We start from the raw sequence: 21,276 nt of genomic DNA, 5'->3' as shown, positions 1-21,276 counted from the left end.
CCTATTTTAGGTATGGTACCCGAGCAAGTACCAGAGAATTCACCCTCCCCAGAGCATTAAACCTCCAAACTTCAGCCTGGGTGGGAGAGGGGCAGCTGCCCAGAGACATAAGGCTGGAGAAAGGATCTAGAGATTTCACTGCTTCTCAAGCAGCTTTCACCTATTCCCCTTTATTTTCGGACATCCTAACCTCCATCTCCTCTTCACCCCCAATTCCTGAGGCACCTCTTGTAGTTCCGGAACCTTTTGAAGATTCTGGTTTAAATTGCGTTGTTTCTCAAGTTTCCACACTGTTGGGGCCTGGGACACTTACCCCTCATACTTGTGCTTTCAAGCTTCCAAAATGTTGCTGTCATTTCCCTTCCCTTGTGGGTTGAGGTCTTCACTGGAGTTTAAGCATGGGAGGAGGCGAAATTAGAGGCCGTATTCGAACTGCTGTCTTAATTCAACAGATATCTGTATCTTCAAAATCTTTGGGCCATTCCAACCATGTAGCACAGTCATCCCTTCCAAGGCATCCTACTTCTCCATTTTGAGGACACCCTCCAGTTTCAGACTCCACAAGGAAGACACAAACAACTATGACACAGAGCCAAAGAGAGGCACATAGATGGTAGGCGATATACACTTGAGTCAACTGTCTGCCGGGCACCGAGGCCCCGGCTCCCTGGGCTCGACAGGGTGAGGGGCACCGCGGCCTCGGCCTCTCTCCCTCTCTCCAGCAGCCCCAGATCCCCGGACTTGGCCACCGCCCAGCTCCTCACCTGCCCAGCCGGGGAGCTTGGCCCGGCCCCTCCCCTCCCGTCCATAAAGCAGGCGCCGCCAGGGAATCCGGGACAGCTCTGCTGATTGGTGAGCCGCTGACATGGCCTGGCCACAGCTCCGGAGCCGGCGCCTCGTTCCCTCGCTGCACGGGGCCCTGGGGCTGGCTCCTCTGCTGCTGCCGCTGCTCCTGGCGCTGAGTGTCGGGCTCGGGGCCGACTGCGAGTGCCAGGCCCCAGCGCTGTGCCGTCCCATCACCCATCGCCCATCGCCCCGACTTCGAGGTCAGTGGCCTCTCTCCCCTGACGCTCCGGGTCTGGTCCTGAAGGCCCTAAGAGAAGTTACAGTAGAATAACCGAGCCCGAGAAAGAGGTGTTGGGGGCGCAAAACCAGCTTTGACCGCTCGCGGAAGGGCCTTTCTGTCCACAGATTTCCTTCAGCCTTAAAGATGAGGAAATTTTGGCTCAGAGAGGTTGAGTAACTCCTCCCAGGTCTCACAGTAAGTATTCCAACCCTGATCTGACTCTAAGTGCAAGTTCCTTGCATTGGCCTGCTGTGCCTCTCCCCAGGCAGTCTGGCCAGATAAGCAAGGAGGCTGGTAAGGAGATACTCCCTAAGTAGCAACGCCCATTGGTTTCCAGGAGAATTGAGGATGAGTTTGAAAGAATCTCAGCACTCCCACGGTCCAGTGGAAGACTGAACGTTCTGCTTACTTTGCTTTTCTATACCTGCCACACAAGAAGGGGGATAAAAATAGGTTTTTGAGTAAAAATTCCATCTACCCACCTAAGAATTTATAAGGCCTTGGGCAGCTTTAAGCAAACACCCTTTCGGAGGTAATGTGAAGACCACTTGTCTGCCTAGAGTTTGATGACTGCACCAGGAACTGGACACATCAGGCAGGTGGAAAAGTTCAGTCCAAAAGAGCAATTCTTGTGTAAACATAGTGACAATTGCCAGTTCTTAATCTAGCAGATTACATTTGAGGCAGGGACATTTAAATGTCAATTTAAAAAAGTAATATAATTGCTTAGAAGAAGTAAAAACGGTGGAAGTGTTTATGGAGAACCTGCCTAGTGTGTAAGCCTAACATCTGAAAGACTTTCTGTAGCACCCAATACCTCTTAGTCGGTTAGGCGGCATCTGTGGGCATTTAGAAAACCAATTATGCAAAGAAGCCAAATTTTGTTCATTTGTATGCTGGTGGTTAATGGTCTTTTCTCTCTACTGACCTATATTTTTCAAAGACAAAGACTAGACTGCATTACTTTTTCCCTTATATATTCAATTGGTTCATCAAGCTATTTTTTAGTATTTCTATTATATCACAAGCTCTCTGTATATTTTTAACATATTCAATCTTAGTTATCAGAATTGAAATAGGGGTAAGGTTTGTGACATAAATATGATTCTAAGAAGTCTAAAAACAATGGGCTGTTCAGTTTCACATTTTGTAAGTTTTATTATTTCAGTGGGTAACTGCCTAGTAGAAAAATGGGTTACGCACAGTTAATTCTGAAAAATAACCAAAAAGGAGACAGAAAATTAGGAAAAGCCTGGTTTAATTTTTATAGCTAGCTCTGCCCACCCTCACCCATCCATTCTCCTCACAGTGGCCCACTGATCATAGATATCACACTCCCTTTCTCTCTCCCCCTCTCCCTGTGTCTGTCTGTCTCTCTCACTTTTTAATGCAAATCTTATGATCCTCTGCTTAAAATACTTCAATGCTTCCCATTCATCTCAGGAGAAAATAGAAACTCTTCAGTGGTCTACAAAGCCCTACTTGATCCTGCCACCACCTACCTCAGTAGTTTCATCAGTTTCACCTGTTTCCACATACTTTCAGGATTTTTGTGCTCCAGCCTCACTGACCTTCTTTTGGCTCCAGAAATTCAGAATTCTCCTGAGGTATTGAGACCTTTGCCCTTTTTTGTTCCCTCTTCTGAGAATGCTCTTTTTTGTGCATTGGTACCCCTCCTCTGTCCCCTGTCTAGGTCATTGCCCAGATTTCAGTCCTCCCCTAAAGAGTGTAGTCCTCAGGGAAGTTTTCCTGCCCCACCAGGGTCGCAGGTCCCCTTTATATGCTGTCATGGCGCCCTGCATTTCCATGTAGCCCTTAACACTATTGCATTAAATAACCAATGGACCTGGTCTGTGTCACTAATGCCTAACAATATACCCTGCCTATACCTTACTGGAATTCAATAAATATTTGCTAAATCAATGAATTAACACCTTATTTGGGATAAAGTAAAAATGATCAGTGCTTCTAATATTATCTGTGGAGAAAAAAATACAGGAGAAACATAACATCAACCACCTTAGTATTTAACTTGAGTACTAGTCTAAGAAGTAAGGTTCACCAGAAATCATTCATAGTAAACGCAGTATCTATGAGTCCATCTGCAGCAGCCAGAAACTTGAGTATTTTCAACCTCCTCCCTTTCTCTTACCTTACTCATTCAGTGGGTCAGAGTCCTGTTAATTTTGCCTTCTTAGGATCTTCCAGATTTATTCATTTATCTCATAGTCTCCGCTGCTCCACAACTTTAGTTGAGGTCACCATCATCTCTGGCCTGCATTCTTCCAAAGCTTTCCTATTAGATATTCTGCCTCCAGTTTTGCCTCTTTAAACCATTTTCCACTTCAGCTGAAGGGATTTTTCTAAAATGCATACCTAAAATATGTATATTCTCTTTTTAAAACCCTTTCCCTTGGGATAATTTCTCAAGAGGGCTTCAAGGTCTTTCATGATTTAACCCTGCCTACCACCCTCAGGTTCTTCGCTATTGTCTCCCTCCAAATTTTAGGCGTCAGCAAACCTCCATGCTCTGCCTCCAGGCCTTGACACTTGCCCCTATTTCTTCCTAGCCTACCGTCTCCTACTTTCCAGGCCCCACTAATTTCCTCTGCCACCAATTAATTGGGACCCCTATGTCTTATTCACTGTTGTACTCTCAGTGCCTGGCATATGATCAATGTTTAATTGTTACTTTGGGTGCATGATGACCCTTAGCTAGCCATAGTCCATGATTTCTTCTTTTAATCTGATAATATTACTATTTATTCATAATGGTTATTTCAAAGATTAATGACTAATGATTTTCTGTGATCTTGATATATTATTTCTTCATTTGGAAAACTTAAATTTGGGGCTTAGTATTCCAAAATTATGAGGTGTTTTAAAGACATTTGGATGTCTTTGGAATGAGTTTGTGAAGTAAATTTTATTAATCTGTGAAAAGCATATATGTACAAAAGATGTATATTTCTTCCATCGGAGATGTATCCATAAGGGATATCATTAATACTACTTTCAGAGCATCCTGGTTAGCTCAACAAGTTAAGCTGGCCAAAACACAATATATGGATGGAATTAATCTAGACAAGAAGTTGCTCGTTCATCACATGAATATTATGCGTTAACTGCTTTAGTCAAAAAACTGCAGACTCTTTCCAGCGTGAAATTGAGGGATCACAGGTAAAAATTCATTTGGTGTTTTTTGGAAACCCCTTATTTTTCCTACCAAAATGTGTTCATAGGGGGCTTCCCTGGTGGCGCAGTGGCAGAGAGTCTGTCTGCCGATGCAGGGGACGCGGGTTCGTGCCCCGGTCCGGGAGGATCCCACATGCCGTGGAGCGGCTGGGCCCGTGCGCCATGGCCGCTGAGCCTGCACATCCGGAGCCTGTGCTCCGCAATGGGAGAGGCCACAGCAGTGAGAGGCCCGCATAACACAAGAAAAAAAAATGTGTTCATGAAGGTATGGCAAATAGAGTCTCAGTTTTATTGAGTAGGAAGAGTTTCAGTACATCCTAAAAACTTTTCTGGAACTTTTGAGTTCTTAACTAGAGAAGTTTTATAAAAATTTAAGGCGCCAAATCTGTTCTTTATTCACATCAGGATACAGTACTGGAATTGCCCCACCTACCTGCCTTGCAGCAGAGTTAGAAATATTAGATAGGCAATGGGAATCTCAGGAAGGATTTAGCTGCCCAGGCTCTGCTTTCATCAGTGCAGGACAGAAACAGCTCTTGCCTAAGAGTAGAGGTAGTTCTGGGGAAGTGTCTCACTTGCTCCATAGACTCTGAATTACTTTGTAAAGCACCCAAGGCCCAATAAGGCTCAAAGCCTAAGTCCATAGAGCTTGTCAGTGCTATGACAAAAGGCAGTATTTCCCTACTACCATAATAAGCATGATCAGAGAGAAGATCACAACATAAGGCATCTTGCCAGGCAATGTGTGAGTAACAGAAGGACAGTGTAGCCCCAGATCAGTGATTCTCAAAACTGGTCATACACCAAGATAACCAGGAATCTTAAAAAAATTAAACACACACATGTACACTGGATCCCACTCCCAGAGATTCTTATTCAGAGAAATGCAAACCAAAACTACAATGAGGTGTCACCTCACACCAGTCAGAATGGCCATCACTAAAAACTCTACAGGGCTTCCCTGGTGGTGCAGTGGTTGAGAATCTGCCTGCTAATGCAGGGGTCACAGGTTTGAGTCCTGGTCTTGGAGGATCCCACATGCCACGGAGCAACTAGGCCCGTGAGCCACAACTACTGAGCCTGTGCATCTGGAGCCTGTGCTCCGCAACAAGAGAGGCCGTGATAGTGAGAGGCCTGCGCACCACGATGAAGAGTGGCCCCCGCTTGCCACAACCAGAGAAAGCCCTCGTACAGAAACGAAGACCCAACACAGCAAAAATAAATAAATAATCAATAAACTCCTACCCCCAACATCTTCTTTAAAAAAAAAAAAGTCTACAAATAATAAATGCTGGAGAGGGAGTGGAGAAAAAGGAACCCTCCTACAATATTGATGGGAATGTAAATTGGTGCAGCCACTATGGAGAACAGTATGGAGATTCCTTAAAAAACTAAAAATAGAGTTGCCATATGATTCTGCAGTCCCACTCCTGGGCATATACCCAGACAAAACTATAATTTGAAAAGATATATTCACCTCAGTGTTCATAGCAGCACTATTTACAATAGCCAACACATGGAAGCAACCTAATGTCTGCTGACAGGTGACTGGATAAAGAAGATGTGGTATATATACACAATGGAATATTACTCAGCCATAAGAAAGAATGAAATAGTGCCATTTGCAGCAACATGGATGGACCTAGAGATAATCATATTAAATGAAGACAGACAAATATCATATGTTATCACTTATATGTGGAATCTAAAAAGTGATACAAATAAACTTATTTATAAAACAGAAATAGACTCACAGACAAAGAAAACAAACTTATGATTACCAAAGGGGATAGCAGTGGGGGGGAGGTAAATTAGTAGTTTGGGATTAACATATACACACTACTATATACAAAACAGATAAACAAAAAGGACCTACTGTATAGCACAGGGAACTATATTCAATATCTTGTAATAACCTATAATGGAAAAGAATCTGAAAAAGAATAGGTATATATATATGTACAACTGAATCACTTCGCTGTACACCTGAAACTAACACAACACTTTAAATTAACTATACGTCAATAAAAAAGTATATTACAGAAATTATAAAGGAACACATTAGGATGTTTCCTTCTTAAAAAAAACTATACAATAATTTGTTAGTGGACACATAAAAAATGATATAAATTTTGACATCCAAAACATAAAATGTCGGGTGGTGGAGTATAAAAATGTAGAGCTTTTGTATGTGTTCTAAGTTGTTAACAGTTTAAAATAGACTGTTGTAACTATAAGATGCTTTAAAAAGTTATTTTTTCAGGTGTACAACATAATGATTTGATATTTGTATATACTGCAAAATGACCACCACAATAAGTCTAGTTAACTTCCATCACCATACATAGTTACAAAATTTTTTTTAATGTAAGCCACATGAGAACCACAAAGCAAAAACCTACATTAGATATACAAAAGAAAATCAGAAAGGAATCAAGCATGCCACTACAGGGAATCACAAATCACAAAGAAAGAGAGCAAGAAAAGAAGAAAGGAAAAAAGGAATTAGAAAATAGCCAGAAAACAATTAACAAAATGGCAATATTACGTAGAAACCTATCAGTAATTACTTTAAATGGACTAAATTCTTGAATCAAAAGACACAGAGTGGCTGAATGGATTAAAAAAAACAAGATCCAACTATACGTCGCCTACAAGAGACTCACTTCAGCTTTAAGGACACACAGACTAAAAATGAAAGGATTGAAAAACTAGTTCCAGGCAAATGGAAACCAAAAGTGAGCAGGGGTAGCTATATTTATATCAGACAAAATAGACTTTAAGCCAAAAATGGTAACAAGAGACAAAGTTCATTATATAATTATAAAAGGGTCAGTTCATCAAGAAGATATAACAATTTCAAATATTTATTGTGGGTGCTCCACATCAGAGCACCCAAATATATTAAATAAACACTAAGATATCTGAAGGGAGAAACGGACAGCAATATAATAATAGTAGAGGACTTTAGTACTCCACTTTCAGCAATGGACAGCTTATTCAGACAGATAATCAATAGGGAAATGTCAATAAGGAAACTAGTTAGATACAGTTAGGCTGGTAAAAGGTATAAACTTTGTTGTAAGATGAATAAGGTCTCAGGATTTAGTGCATAACATGATGACTATAGTTGATTGTACTGTATTGTATAATTTGAAATTTGCTGAGAGTAGAATTTTAGTGTTATCACCAAAATAAATAAGGTGATGGCTATGTTAATTAACTTGATGGGAATACTTTTGCATATATATGCATATCATCATATTGTACACTTAAAATATATTACAATTTTACTTGTCTATTATACCTTAGTAAAGCTGAGAAAAAACTGCTAGGCTAGACAGTGAGTTTTTTGAAGGCAGGGACCAGTTCCTTGATGTCTAACACAATGTTTAAAAATTACTTATTGAATATATGAATGATACCTGCCTTTCAAAATTTTAAGTCTAGTTAAGTAGGATATATATAGTATAAACTAATGACTCTAAATCTATCTCAGAATCACCTGGGAGTGCTTGTTAAAAATATGCCCAGAAGTTGATTCTGGCATAGATTCTAGGAACTGTATTTTTACCAAGTGTGATAGGTGATTCTGGTGTAGTTGGTCAACATGAATTTGAGAGTCACTGGAAAAATAATAAATGATGTAACGATCAACATCTCTGTGGCTTTATACAAGTAGGGAAGGTTTGTCACTGTGGAATTCAGCTTTTCAGATGAGTACAATTTAGATCAAGAATAGCAAATACCTGGTATGCAAGCCACCATACTCCTCTCCTCACACATTTTGGTCTCAGAAACTTTTCCCTCATTCTCTAGATTGCTATTGTTAATAGGGTAGAATTAATGTATGGGAACTTATTTGCTAGTCCTGATTAAGCTATAGTGAAAGAGCAAGGGGGAAGAGACTGAGCAAAGATTTTGCAGTAGGAATGTCTATTTCCATGTTTGAGGGGCAAGTAGAACAATTTGGGCTACTATGTCAAGTTTATGTTAGTTAAGTTAGTGGGAAGTAGAGTTGCCAAGATGAACCAGATTGTGGAAGATCCAGGATGTGACATTGAAGAGTATGCATTTTATTCTGTATGTAATGGGTAATGTGTATAGAAAGTATCTGGGGAAGATTATTTATGGTAGTACGTAAAAAAGTCTAGAGGAGAAAGAGAGACCTGTAAGGACTAACCCAGTAATACAATAACTTGGAACTTATGGTTTGAACTGGGATGATGGCATAACCCTAACACTCAGCAAGTGTTCAGTATTCATTCAATTAATTAATTAATGGAAAGGAATGGGCAGAAAAACTGTGAGAGGCCACCCAAAGGAAAATGTGAGATTAGTTATGGGGTGTGAGGGAAGAAGAGTCACAAAATGGCCCAAAGGTTCTTAAACTGGTGACCAGAAAAAAATGACTAATATAGAGCCCCAGGAAGGAGAAATGAGTTTTTGGGAAAAGATGATAATTTAGGATTATAGAATTTGTGATCACAGAATTAAAAAGCTAGAAGTGCTCTTGAAGAATTCTTTCTACACCTTCATTGTTACATGTGGGAAAACAGATCAGATATTTAAAATGAAATAACCTAGTTATAAGAGAGCCAAGATAAGAACCAAAGTCTTTTGATTTCTTTTCTAATTTCTTTTCTAATAATGTTGCCTTCTCAAAAATATGAGATTAACCATGACAGGAAACCCAGGTGAAAATATTCTTACTGCTCAGGAGGAAACCCAGGTGAAAATATTCTCACTGCTCAGGAGAGAGGTAAGGACTTACAAAACGGATTTGAAATTTACCTGCTTAGAGGTAATCACTTTCTCTATTACCTTATTATACTTCCATTTTGTAAGAGGGGACAGTGATAAAATGAAGTCCAATATGTAAAAATTTCACTTTATAACCTATTTTGCTGGAGAGCTTTGGGGAAAGCCTAGACTTACAAAGCAGAGCTTCCTTTAGTGTTAATAATGAAAGAATTACAGAGAGAATTTTGAGAAAGTCCTAAAAAGAGTTATAGTAGAATAAATTAGCCAAAGTGTAAAAATTTAACTAAAATACCTCAATTTTTTGTAATATTAATCAATACATTTATTGAGAGCCTAATTAAGAAGAAAACTTTTAATGAAGCTTTAGAATGTTTGCAGACCTATATTAATAAAATAAAGCTAATTAATATTCAGTTAAGGCAATAAATCTTTTTTTTTTTTTTTTTTGTGGTACGTGGGCCTCTCACTGTTGCGGCCTCTCCTGTTGAGAAGCATAGGCTTCGGATGCGCAGGCCCAGCGGCCATGGCTCACGGGCCCAGCCACTCCGCGGCACATGGGATCTTCCCAGACCGGGGCACGAACCCATGTCCCCTGCATCGGCAGGCGGACTCTTAACCACTGCGCCACCAGGGAATCCCAGCAATAAATCTTTTAAAGAGATTCATCCTTATTGAGGACTGGCTCACTATTCAAAAATGAAAGATAATTTAACACTCAAGTTTTATTTGAATATTTCCATAAAATAAGACCATTTAAGTGATTTGTTCAACATTTTGAGTTGATTAATTTATACTTGTAGCCATAAAACACCACTACTCTTTAACTATAATGTTGGAATAAACTTACCATGTAAAGTAATTGTAAATCAAGGGCTCAAGCTGCCAAAACAGTCCAGTAAGCTTGTGCCAAGAGATGACCAATTTAGCTTGCATGATATTTTTAAGAACTTTCGTATTCGAATTCTTTTAGTGTGCTTTTACTCTCTAGTTGCTTATGGGCCCTACCACACCCTACTGTGATTACACCAGTTTCCTTCAGTCAGTCGAGTTGCTAGTCTGTCCTCTGGAGGCATGTGACTTTAAACTCCTCTTCTACACAGTGCCTGCTCCTGGTCATTGTATATGTCCAAATGTGCCTGTGTCCAAATATATGTCCATTATCTAAATATATGTCCAAAACATTGTCCAAAATATATGTCTGGGTCAGTCCATGTAGGCAAAAAATATATTTCTTAGAATTGTTCTAGTTCCATACATGTCAAACCTTAAGTCAGACACATAAGTGGTTCTTTTTGAGGGGGGGAGTAATATGAGGCAAGAGAATACATAATCAACAAAACATCTGCCATAATATGCATATTTGATCATGTTACATAAAATGGTTTTCCCACAGGTAACCTTGGATGTATCTTGGTCTCCAAACTGCTTAGGTAGGAGGTGCTATAATTATACTGGAATTGCAGATGCTTGTGACTTTCTCTTTGTGATGTCTTATGGTGAACGAAGTCTGGTCTGGTCACAATGTATTGCAGGAGCCAATTCTCCCTATACTAAGACATTAACTGGTAAGAACTCACAAAACAATCATTTATCAGCGATATTAATTCTATAACGTCAAACATTAAGATATAGTTTAGTATTTCTAAGTCATTTGTATACATTTTCCATTTGTAACGCTTTCTTGAAACATATAAAAACCTCTTAATTTGAGAGCTTTAAAGTTTACAAAAAGTTTTAAAAGTTCTGAAGTTTTCAATTACCTCTAAAAAGTCTTGGGAGGTAGGTGTATTATATTAACCCTCTATTATAGATAAGATGAAGGGTGATAAGTTCTCATGATTGCACAGCTATTAAGTATTATATGGTTGGAACTAAAGCAGGTGTTCTAACTTCAAGTCAACACTCTTGTCAGAAAGTTACACGAAGAAGATATTTGCTTACTTAGAATTTGATAGAATATTTTTGTTGAAATAACCAATGTTAAATAATTTAATAGCAAAGGTAGCTATAATATGAGTACCTATTATACATGATTTATAGGGCTGGCTTTATCTTTTTTGGCATTTACTATTAGTACCCATGCTACATTAAAAATTATATTCCTATTAGAATTAAGAGTACTTCTGGGGCTTCCCTGGTGGCGCAGTGGTTGAGAGCCCACCTGCCGATGCAGGGCACACGGGTTCGTGCCCCGGTCCGGGAAGATCCCACATACCGCGGAGCAGCTGGGCCCGTGGGCCATGGCCGCTGAGCCTGCGCGTCCGGAGCCTGTGCTGTGCAACGGGAGAGGCCACAACAGTGAGAGGCCCGCGTACCGCAAGAAAAAAAAAAAGAGTACTTCTGATCTGTCATTCATATGATGTGGCCTTTGCATTATTCTTTCCAAAGTTTGGATTGGTTTATATCCCATCAACCAATTGAATTAAAGATTGCTTGCTATCCTTTGGACTTAAGTGAGATTTTCTGGGATAGTTAGCATAGATTTAAGTGTTGAGTAATAAATAAAAATTATTTTCTTTTTCATATAGAGGTAAAATCATAGAACCTGGCCTCATTTTATCATGTCCTAATTGTCTGGATAGAATAGTCTGATCATAAGCATATACTATTTAAAATTTGAAAAATAATTTGTGTTATAATACAAAATAATTATTTAACCCAATGTTTGCCAACTGTGTTTATGAAAGAGATGATAATTATGTATATCAATAAAAGGTTCATTATCAAATATGTTTGGGAAATGATGCATACTCCACCCCTCTCTTGGATATTTAACAGTACACAATAACTTTAAAGCCTCTGAAAAACAGCAAATTTACTCAACATTCTAGCTAATCTTGGAACACATCTTGGTGGGAAAACATAATTTGCAGCATGGGCAAGAAAGGGATTGATAGTACCAGGAATTTGTTCATTTTTCTCTTTGTTTCCTATAACTACAGATTATCTGCTACAGAGTAAGATGGGGTCATTCCTTATCCCAAGCTGTAATCCATGCTTATAGGATATTGATAAAATGTGGAACACTTGTGTGTTCTGTAAGTAATTGTTAGACCACACCTGCCAGAAAGTTTAAGACTTATAGAACATTTTTTAAAGCTTTAGAATCTAGAATATCAAATCCATGCCTTAGCAGTTAATAGACACAATTAGCATGCTTTCCTAAAATGTGTCATTGTTACTAAAATGTGTCATTTTTCCTAAAATTAAATTTTGTGAATTTTTTGCTTCAATTTGATCAAAATTGTTTTGAATGTTCTCTATTATTCAAAAAGAAATTGTTTAGAAAGTGATACCAAATTTATAGTTCTTAAGAGATGACTTTTATAATATATTCGAGAAACACTATATTAGTATTTTACATAAATGTACCTGTTGTTACAAACTTGGATTCTGAGTGGTTACATAGCTTGTATGAACACATTAGTAGACATATGAAGAGAAAAAAATATGCTTTTTCTGTTCCTATTTGATTAGGATATGATGACTACATCAAGATAGGCACTAACCCTAAGAAACTTGTAATGGGTATTCCCTGGTATGGTTATGATTATACCTGCCAAAATCTATCAGCGGTAAGAACAGATCATTTCTTATGTAATTTTTTTCTCTTTCTATTATATTTTTTAGAGTCTGTTTTGTTTCCTCTATATAAACTTCATTTTATTTATAATTTAGAAATTTCTCTCTATATAGAATATATACACTTTATTGAGAATTTATTTAATATAGTTTGAGACTAAAATATAGACAGTTTATTTTAAATAATTAAATCCCATACAAGTTTCTGAATATTATATTTCTATTTAGTAATGAAATTTAACTTTTATTCCATATAGTCAGGTTATCTATTTATAGTATATATTTTATGTCTAATAAATAATTGTATTATATTTTTGGATTTGCTTAATTGCTTAAGATTTGCTTAATTGATAATCTATAACATGAACATTTTTGCATTTCTAGAATCATGTTTGTACCACTGCAAAATACCCTTGTAAAGATGCTGTATACCGTCAGGTGGCCTATCAAATGATCATGAAGCAAGTAAATAGTTCTACTTCTGGAAGACTGTGGGATAAAATTCAGCAGTCTCCTTATTATCACTATCAAGTAAGACTTTTCACAAGTTATCAATCTTTAGTTTTCATAATTGTGTATTTTCATAATTACATTGAAAGTAAGATTTTCTATCAGTTTTCTTATAGGGTACAACGTACAGACTGCTGTTTACATGAGTAGACTTGTCTTTGAATCTGTGTAATCAGGAACTTTACTTCCCTTGTGAGCAATTCAAGTTATGCTAATAGTGGAACTGCTCTGCATGGGCCACTTGTCATTTTAGATGATATAATAAAAACATGTGTATCACAAACAGAATTTCCTTAAGAGTTGTCAATTATAAATGATGTCTGTGGCTTTTGAAAGAGCTTTGGGCCAAAATGGGTTACTTGCTCTGAAAACCTCTATTTCAAAGTAGCCCCAAAATTCTGATGAGGCTCTTATATAGGGAGGAATGAGGCTGAGAACAGGAGACGTATCATCAGGGACTTCACAATGGAAAATGGTATCATTTCAAATTTATTCCACAATTCAAACTATGTGATATTCAACAAAATTAAAAATTAGAGACAGAAAAATATTAAAACAGAAATTTGAAGAAACAGAGTAAATGACTAGCAATTCTGTCAGGTAGTGTTTGATAAATAGGAATTGCCATACCAAAGGGACAAAGAAAAGTTATCTTTTCCATAGTTTACCTTTAGCATAATAAAAACTTTTTCACACCTCAAAAATCTAAGTACAAACCATCTTTAATTTACCTTGAATTATGTTACTACAAAAGGAACCCTAAAATGATATGATGAACGTTAATTCCAGCAACAATTTATATTTCTTTCTAATGGTCTGGTACCCATTTACAAAAGGATGACTGCAAATATACAAATTTAATAAATTATAATTGATATACATGTACATGTCTGTATATCAATTATGTAGAAAGCTTTAGTGTAGAGCTTTTTAAACTTTAGAATCTTAAGTATAAACATTAAACTAGGGTACACTGTGATCCTGTCTTTACCAAACAGTATTTATAGAACTCTGTTCTGGGAACTGTTAATAACACATAGACACCACACACCCACACACACTAGTGGTTACCAGTGGGAAGAGTAGGGGTGATGGGCAAGACAGGGGTGGGGGAGTGGGAGGTACAAACTGTTGGGTATAAGATAGGCTCAAGGATGTATTGTACAACACAGGGAATATAGCCAGTATTTTGTAATAACTGTAAATGGAAACTAACCTTTAAAATTGTATAATTTTTTTTCATTTTAAAGATTAAACTTAGAAAGAATATAATAAAAAAACACAAACACACACACAAACACACATGCATGTGCCATGGCCAAATATATTTGGAAAACACTACAAACTGTAAGTCTGTCTTGGAGATTTATAATATATAACATTATATTCAAGGATTTAAGATGTACTACAGTACATAAAGCCATTTAATTGTTTAACATAGAACCCTGTTTCCTAGCACTCTTAGAAACATGCAGGGGAACAGTGTTTCATGGATATCAGTTTGGTAAAGGGTTTGTTTAACCAATTATACATAGTTTGGAAATATGTAATTTAGAATAAATACCCTATGATATACTGTTTTTTGTAATTCCTGACTTATTTTTTCTTTAATGCATAAGAAGACACATTCTTTAAGATTTTAGAACGCAGGAAACATTTTGATGAGCCTTGAAAACCATTCATTTAATGGCACTTCAGACAACCATCTATTTATAACCAATTTGTTCTTCTTCATTCATTGTAAAAATCCACAGCAACCCAAATCAAGTTTTTGTTTTCACTGAAGAGAATCATTCTGCTTTCTTATGCTGTCTCAGCAATAGCAGCTTCATCTTGCACTCAATATTCTTGGAGGCATACATTCCTTAACCAGACATCTGTCAAACTTACATATACTCAGTTTTTTATCCTTTGATCCTTCACTATTTGAGGCATTTGAAATTTCTTAACATATCAAAAAGGCTCAAAGTACTAGCTAGAATGATGGCAAAATTCAAAGGTGCATGTCTTTGGGTTTGCCCCTGACTCTACAAAAATAAATCTTTCTATATTTAGGTACAGGTTTTGCAAGTTGCCTTTTAATATTGAATCACAATTGGAACTAGAGCATGTATAGCTTTCTCTAGCTCTAAAGATTTTAAAGAATGGAATATAAGATATAGTATGAGATATGCTTGTATGTAATGAATCTACTATACTTAAATATGCCATAGCTTATTCATTTACCAAGTGACTATTGTCCTTTAAAGCAGTCATATTAGGAGATGATTCTAATTCTCGTGGTGCTACCATAAATAGAAATATTACTGGTATTCATTGAGAACTGTCTTTAAAGAGTTCCCCAGACGTATATAAAAATCAGTAAATTATTTTAAATCACAGATCATTCTATTTTTACTTTCTATCTTTTTCTCTTCCTTTACCCTTTTGCCTAATTCTGCTCCTTTCCTCTTTCTTTTATCCTTTATCCATAGCTTACATACCTTCTAAAAGAGACTATGTTTAGCACTAGATAGAGGCAAGTGATGCTGGGGAGAAGGACTTTACAGGGTGGAAGGTGAGCATAAGACTAGTTTCTAGTTTGTGGTTCTTAGGTGGGTGCCTAAGTCACCCATGGGGTCCAGACCCAACAGGCTCTTAGACTCAATTCTGTAAGACCTAGAAAAGGAGATGTTTTCTTTGTCCACTGCCATTCATCATAAACAAAATCACCTGTTGAGCTCCTAACTAGGCACATTTCCAGGAACTGTAAGGAAATCCAAAAAAGTATATAAGCTGGTTTTAGAGGACAAAAGCAGTGATTCTCCTTAACCTTGGCTACATATCAGAATCACCTAATGGAACATTAAAACATAACATAAAGAAACAAATAAATATATGTTATAGCACTAGCCCTGGAAGATTTTGATTCAATAGGTTTCATGTGGCGTGGGTCCCAAGAATCTGCTTTTAAAAGCCCTCACAAGTGATTCAAATGTGTACAGTACATCTTGGTTGATAATCATCAGATCAGAGCAAGGAAAGAATCTTAGGGCATGAGAAGGACTTTAAATAGGATATACTGGGAGGCTCATTTGTGTAATCTCTATTGTTGTAAAAGTGCCATAAGCAATGATATCTAGAAAGTATTACATATAGAACCATGGAAAGTATTATGTATGCCCTAAAATTTTTATTATTTCATTGAACCCTTCTTGAATCATTGGATTTAAGAAACACCTTTCCCTCTTATTGCACTGAATACTTTAAAGTTACATTTTAATTTATTTGTATAGGATCAGGCTGGCCATTTTCATCAAGTGTGGTATGATGACCCTCAGAGCATTTCTCTAAAGGCAGCATATGTACAAAACCGTGGCTTACTCGTCATTGGCATGTGGCATGCAAACTGTCTTGACTACTCTGGAGATGCTATAGACAAACAGCAAACTGAAGAAATGTGGAAAGCTTTAAAACCAAAGCTGTGACAGAGATGAACATCTTTTGTTAAACTATTAAGGTTTAGAAAAATGATCTGTTTAAACAGATCTAGTTTCTTGAAGAGATTAAAAAATATATACCTTTTTTCAGATTGCTACATATTTTAGTTATTAGTGTACTCAAAAACAGATAAAGAATTGCTTTGATTGTTTGAATTTGAAAAATACATACCTATTTATATCTTCAGTGTACAACAACATAAAGGTAAGAAACAAGTCAACCTACCATATCAAATATTCCTCTGTATGATGTTTAATATTATAGTTGGGAACAACTGCTTTCACAATTTTATTATGCTAAAATTTCCTCCATATTAAAATATATGCTTACCAATCAATGCTAATTTCTAAAATATGTATAATTTGAAGTAGAAATGTTTTGCTTAGAAATACATTTTTAAAAATTTAGTTTTTGGGAATCAGTTTGCTCTATATTTTTTATTAATCTAAATTTAAAACCTGCAATTTTGTGTCTTTAGGTTCATTTGATGCAAATCATTTTTCTCCTTCCTGATTCCATATAGCACTCATGTTCTCTGAGTCACCTGAATTAAACTCACTTATGCCTCCGGCGGGGGGGGGAGGGGGCGGATAATGAATATAAAGGATCAAAATACTTAGAAAATACAAGAAGATAACTTAGTAGTAATATTTTGAATTAGTAGGTTAGAGCCACCTAATATTTTCCAACTAAATTATTTTTTTGAGGTTATATCTTAAATGTTTATGAAAAACTTGGTGTTGAACCCGATTCTATTCATTAGCATTTACCCTTCCAATTATTAATATTCCTTCATTTATGGACATCTATAATATATTTCTTGGTTAGTTTTGTTTCCATGGTTAAATTTTTTCATTTTCTATATCTGCATTTTACTTTTAATTATCTAAAGACATTGGTTTCTCAACTGTTTTATTCTTTCTAAAAGAGACATTTTGTGCAAAGAAATGTACAGAGGTCTCAGTTTCCTTTCTCAAGGCAATTAAGAAGAATATTGTGTAGAACTTATATTAGTTCCTATAAATACTTAGCTTAGAAATCTGCATCCTTAAACTCTGGATTTACATAAATCCTGCCTTCCCTGTACATTTTTCCCTCTCCAAATTGGAATAAATGACAATTCAGTCATCTGTTAGGAGAATATTTCATTTCCTACTTGCACAATTATTTACAGCAAAGTAAAACCAACCATTTTCCATAGTACTTGCTGAATTACTGCTGTCTTTGTATTTTTAAAATAAATTTTAAAAATTTAAATTCTTAGTACTTAATCTCTACATAGCTGTAGATGCAAGTTAGATTCATATTTATTAAAATATATGATTTTTCATATTACAATCATTCTAGGTATTACATTTTAAGACTATTAAAAAATGAAAATAATGAAATATAGTACTGTAAAATAATATGTTACACATCTGAAACCTTCAAAAATAGTCAAATAGACACCATTTTGCTTTTTTACGTCTAATATTTCCTGAAACACTGTATAATAAACACATGGAAAAGGAAAAGATGTAAAACTTATAATTTATATGAAAACAAGGAGAACAGTGGTTAAACAAATCTGTTCAAGTTTTTTAACAAATAAAAATTTTAAGTTAACATACCTTATTGAGACTGAAAAGATGTAATAAATTTCTTCTGTGCCAGTTCAGCTTTCAATGTGCGTAAATCTGAAACTGCTTGTTTTCTCATCTATAAAAGAACAATTGACTTTCAAAAATGAACTTTCATCTTACCTTTCTAAAATTATATAATCATCATATAAATAAGGGTTTTTATAACGGCTTTCATGTCTTCTCTCATTTGCCTTCAATGCCTTCACTTGCACTGGATTACTATGGTAAATGTGTAGTTCATAAGTCCCTTTGAATACGCATGCTAGATATGCTACCAAATAATTTCATTTATTAGTATATAGGCATGATAAAATTAAACGGTTCTAAAAAACTAAAGTGAGAAAGAATTTTATCTTTTGCTTATTTCAAAATCTGTTCTCATTGTGCAAAGAAAGTAGTAAAAATAAAAACAAAAAACCTCTGCATCCTAAAAAAATTTCCAAAAAACCTTAATTCTCATCCCTTAGAAACTGAATAAGTACTTAAGAAATATAAGTGTGGCAAGTGCTCTTCTAAGTGTACTATGATACTTTCAAATTTTTAATTGAAGCAGATACTGTTATTTCTCCCCATTTTGCAGTTGAGGAAACTGAGATGCCTAGAAGTTAAGTAACTTGCTCAAGGCATAAAACTAGTAAGTGGCACAGCCAGGATTCAAACTTAAACCATTTGGTACCAGAGCTCTTGCTATTCCAAGTATTGTCTGTGGACCAGCAGCATAAGCATCACCTGGGAGTTTGTTAGTACTGAAGACTTTCAGGCCTCCCCTTAGACCTACTGAGTCAGATCCTGCTAATTTTAACAGGATCCCCAGGTGACATTACATTGAACTTTGAGAAGCACTGATTGTGCTATATTATCTTGAACATGGTTGCAACAGTCAAGCTAGGTTTTCTGCCCCTTAGTTCTGTATCTTATGGGTAGTTTGGGGTAAATCATTCAGAAATCAATAAAAAATTCTTATAATGTTTACTATGTGACAATTAGGCACTATGGTTAAATGTAGGATTTTTTTCCCCCAGTGCATAAGCTGAAAACTTGGATCTCTTTTTTTCCATTTGTGTTTCCTGTTTTTTCACTAATAATTCTAATTTGGGTTCAAAACATTTATATGTAATATTTATAAAATTAAAATATACAAAAATGGTAAGAACTAATTTGTATGCTTTCCAGAAGAGAAGAGCATTGGAGGTATTTTTATTACTCCCTTCTACCCATCCAACTATCCTTAAGGGGACAAGTTTCCACATTTGATTTCTCTCCTTTTTTTTTGAATGCACAGGAGTTTTCATTCACTGAATGAACTTTTTTTTGAGTGCAGACTGTATAAGAATGTTAAATAACTCCTCTTTTTGGTTTAAAATTGTCCTTTGCCTTTTTCCTGTTCTGTAGTTTAAGCTTCTCAGCGCTGAGCCAGGATTTAGCCTTGAGTATGAGGCTAGTGAAAATATCTAGAAGTGCGCTGTCCAGTAGAGTATCAACTTGCCACATGTAACTATTTAAATTGAAATTAACTAAGATTAAATCTAAAATTAAATTCCTCAGGCACACAACAATCTACATCCTTATGTGGCTAGTGGCTACCTTATCAGACAGTGCAGGTATGAAACATTTCCACCATCACAGAGAGTTGTATTGGACAGTGCTAATTCTACATAGGGGTCATTATTCTGGGTCATAAAGCTACTTCTGATAAAGAGGTGAATCGAGAGCACTCATATAACATTATATATATATATATATATATATATGAAAATAACCAGAAAGAATGAGATAATTACCCAAGAGAGGACAAAAAAATAAAATTAAATGGGAGCTCAGAGAGCTCAGTGGTTTGTCAGACTTATTTATGAACAACTCTAATGTAGGAATATTACTTCTTTCAAAATATTTTACGGAGACTCTATACTGATTCACAAGGTTCTTTTACTTTATTTCTTAGTGAAATTTTATTCAATTTTACTTTGGCCTTGTTAGGAAGCTTTTCACAGAATTTCATTATTATTGTATTTTTTTTCATTCATGCTTTCTATTTTTAAATATTTATTTATTTTGAATTTTATTAAAAAATTTTTTTATAGAGCAGGTTCTTATTAGTTATCCATTTTATACATATTAGTGTATATATGACAATCTCAATCTCCCAATTCATCCCACCAACCCTCACCACCACTTCCCCCTTGATGTCCATATGTTTGTTCTCTACATCTGTGTCTCAATTTCTGCCCTGCAAACCAGTTCATCTGTACCATTTTTCTAGGTTGCACATATATGCGTTCATATACGATATCTGTTTTTCTCTTTCTGACTTACTTCACTCTGTAAGACAGTCTCTAGATCCACCAACGTCTCGACAAATGACCCAATTTTATTCCTTTTCATGGCTGAGTAATATTCAATTGTATACACGTACCACATCTTCTTTATCCATTCGTCTGTCGATGGGCATTTAGGTTGCTTCCATGTCCTGGCTATTGTAAATAGGGCTGCAATGAACATTGGGGTGCATGTGTCTTTTTGAATTATGGTCTTCTCTGGGTATATGTCCAGTAGTGGGATTGCTGGGTCATATGGTAATTCTATTTTTAGTTTTTTAAGGAACCTCCATACTGTTCTCCATAGTGGCTGCATCAATTTACATTCCCACCAACAGTGCAAGAGGGTTCCCTTTTCTCCACACCCTCTGCAGCATTTGCTGTTTGTAGATTTTCTGATGATGCTCATTCTAACTGGTGTGAGGTGATACCTCATTGTAGTTTTGATTTGCATTTCTCTAATAATTAGTGATGTTGAGCTGCTTTTCACATGCTTCTTGGCCATCTGTATGTCTTCTTTGGAGAAATGTCTATTTAGGTCTTCTGCCCATTTTTGGATTGGGTTCTTTGTTTTTTCGATATTGAGCTGCTTGTAAATTTTGGAGATTAATCCTTTGTCAGTTGCTTCATTTCCAAATATTTTCTCCCATTCTGAGGGTTGTCTTTTCGTCTTGTTTATGGTTTCCTTTGCTGAGCAAAAGCTTTGAAGTTTCATTAGGTCCCATTTGTTTGTTTTTGTTTT

At 36.2% G+C, this 21,276-nt stretch overlaps 2 protein-coding genes across 2 annotated transcripts in view; one reads left to right on the top strand and one right to left on the bottom strand.

Moving 5' to 3' along the window:
- The first annotated feature begins 865 nt into the window (after positions 1-865).
- On the top strand, positions 866-16,584 carry CTBS (chitobiase). Its single transcript, XM_065887551.1, is given in 9 exon segments — positions 866-1,046; positions 2,612-2,673; positions 4,027-4,150; positions 4,153-4,203; positions 4,206-4,246; positions 10,419-10,590; positions 12,503-12,600; positions 12,992-13,138; positions 16,393-16,584. Coding segments are annotated over 9 exon segments (1,068 nt in total).
- Positions 16,585-18,007: 1,423 nt separating this feature from the next.
- SPATA1 (spermatogenesis associated 1) overlaps positions 18,008-21,276 on the bottom strand; it is a 30,952-nt gene continuing 27,683 nt past the window's right edge. Inside the window, 3 exon segments of the mRNA XM_065887435.1 lie at positions 18,008-18,022; positions 18,208-18,235; positions 18,237-18,295. Of these exon segments, the coding sequence (XP_065743507.1) occupies positions 18,008-18,022; positions 18,208-18,235; positions 18,237-18,295 (102 nt within the window).

The sequence above is a fragment of the Phocoena phocoena genome, chromosome 1 (genome assembly GCF_963924675.1).
Source record: "Phocoena phocoena chromosome 1, mPhoPho1.1, whole genome shotgun sequence".
Lineage (NCBI taxonomy): Eukaryota > Metazoa > Chordata > Mammalia > Artiodactyla > Phocoenidae > Phocoena > Phocoena phocoena.
This window is presented reverse-complemented; position numbering and strand designations above follow the sequence as displayed.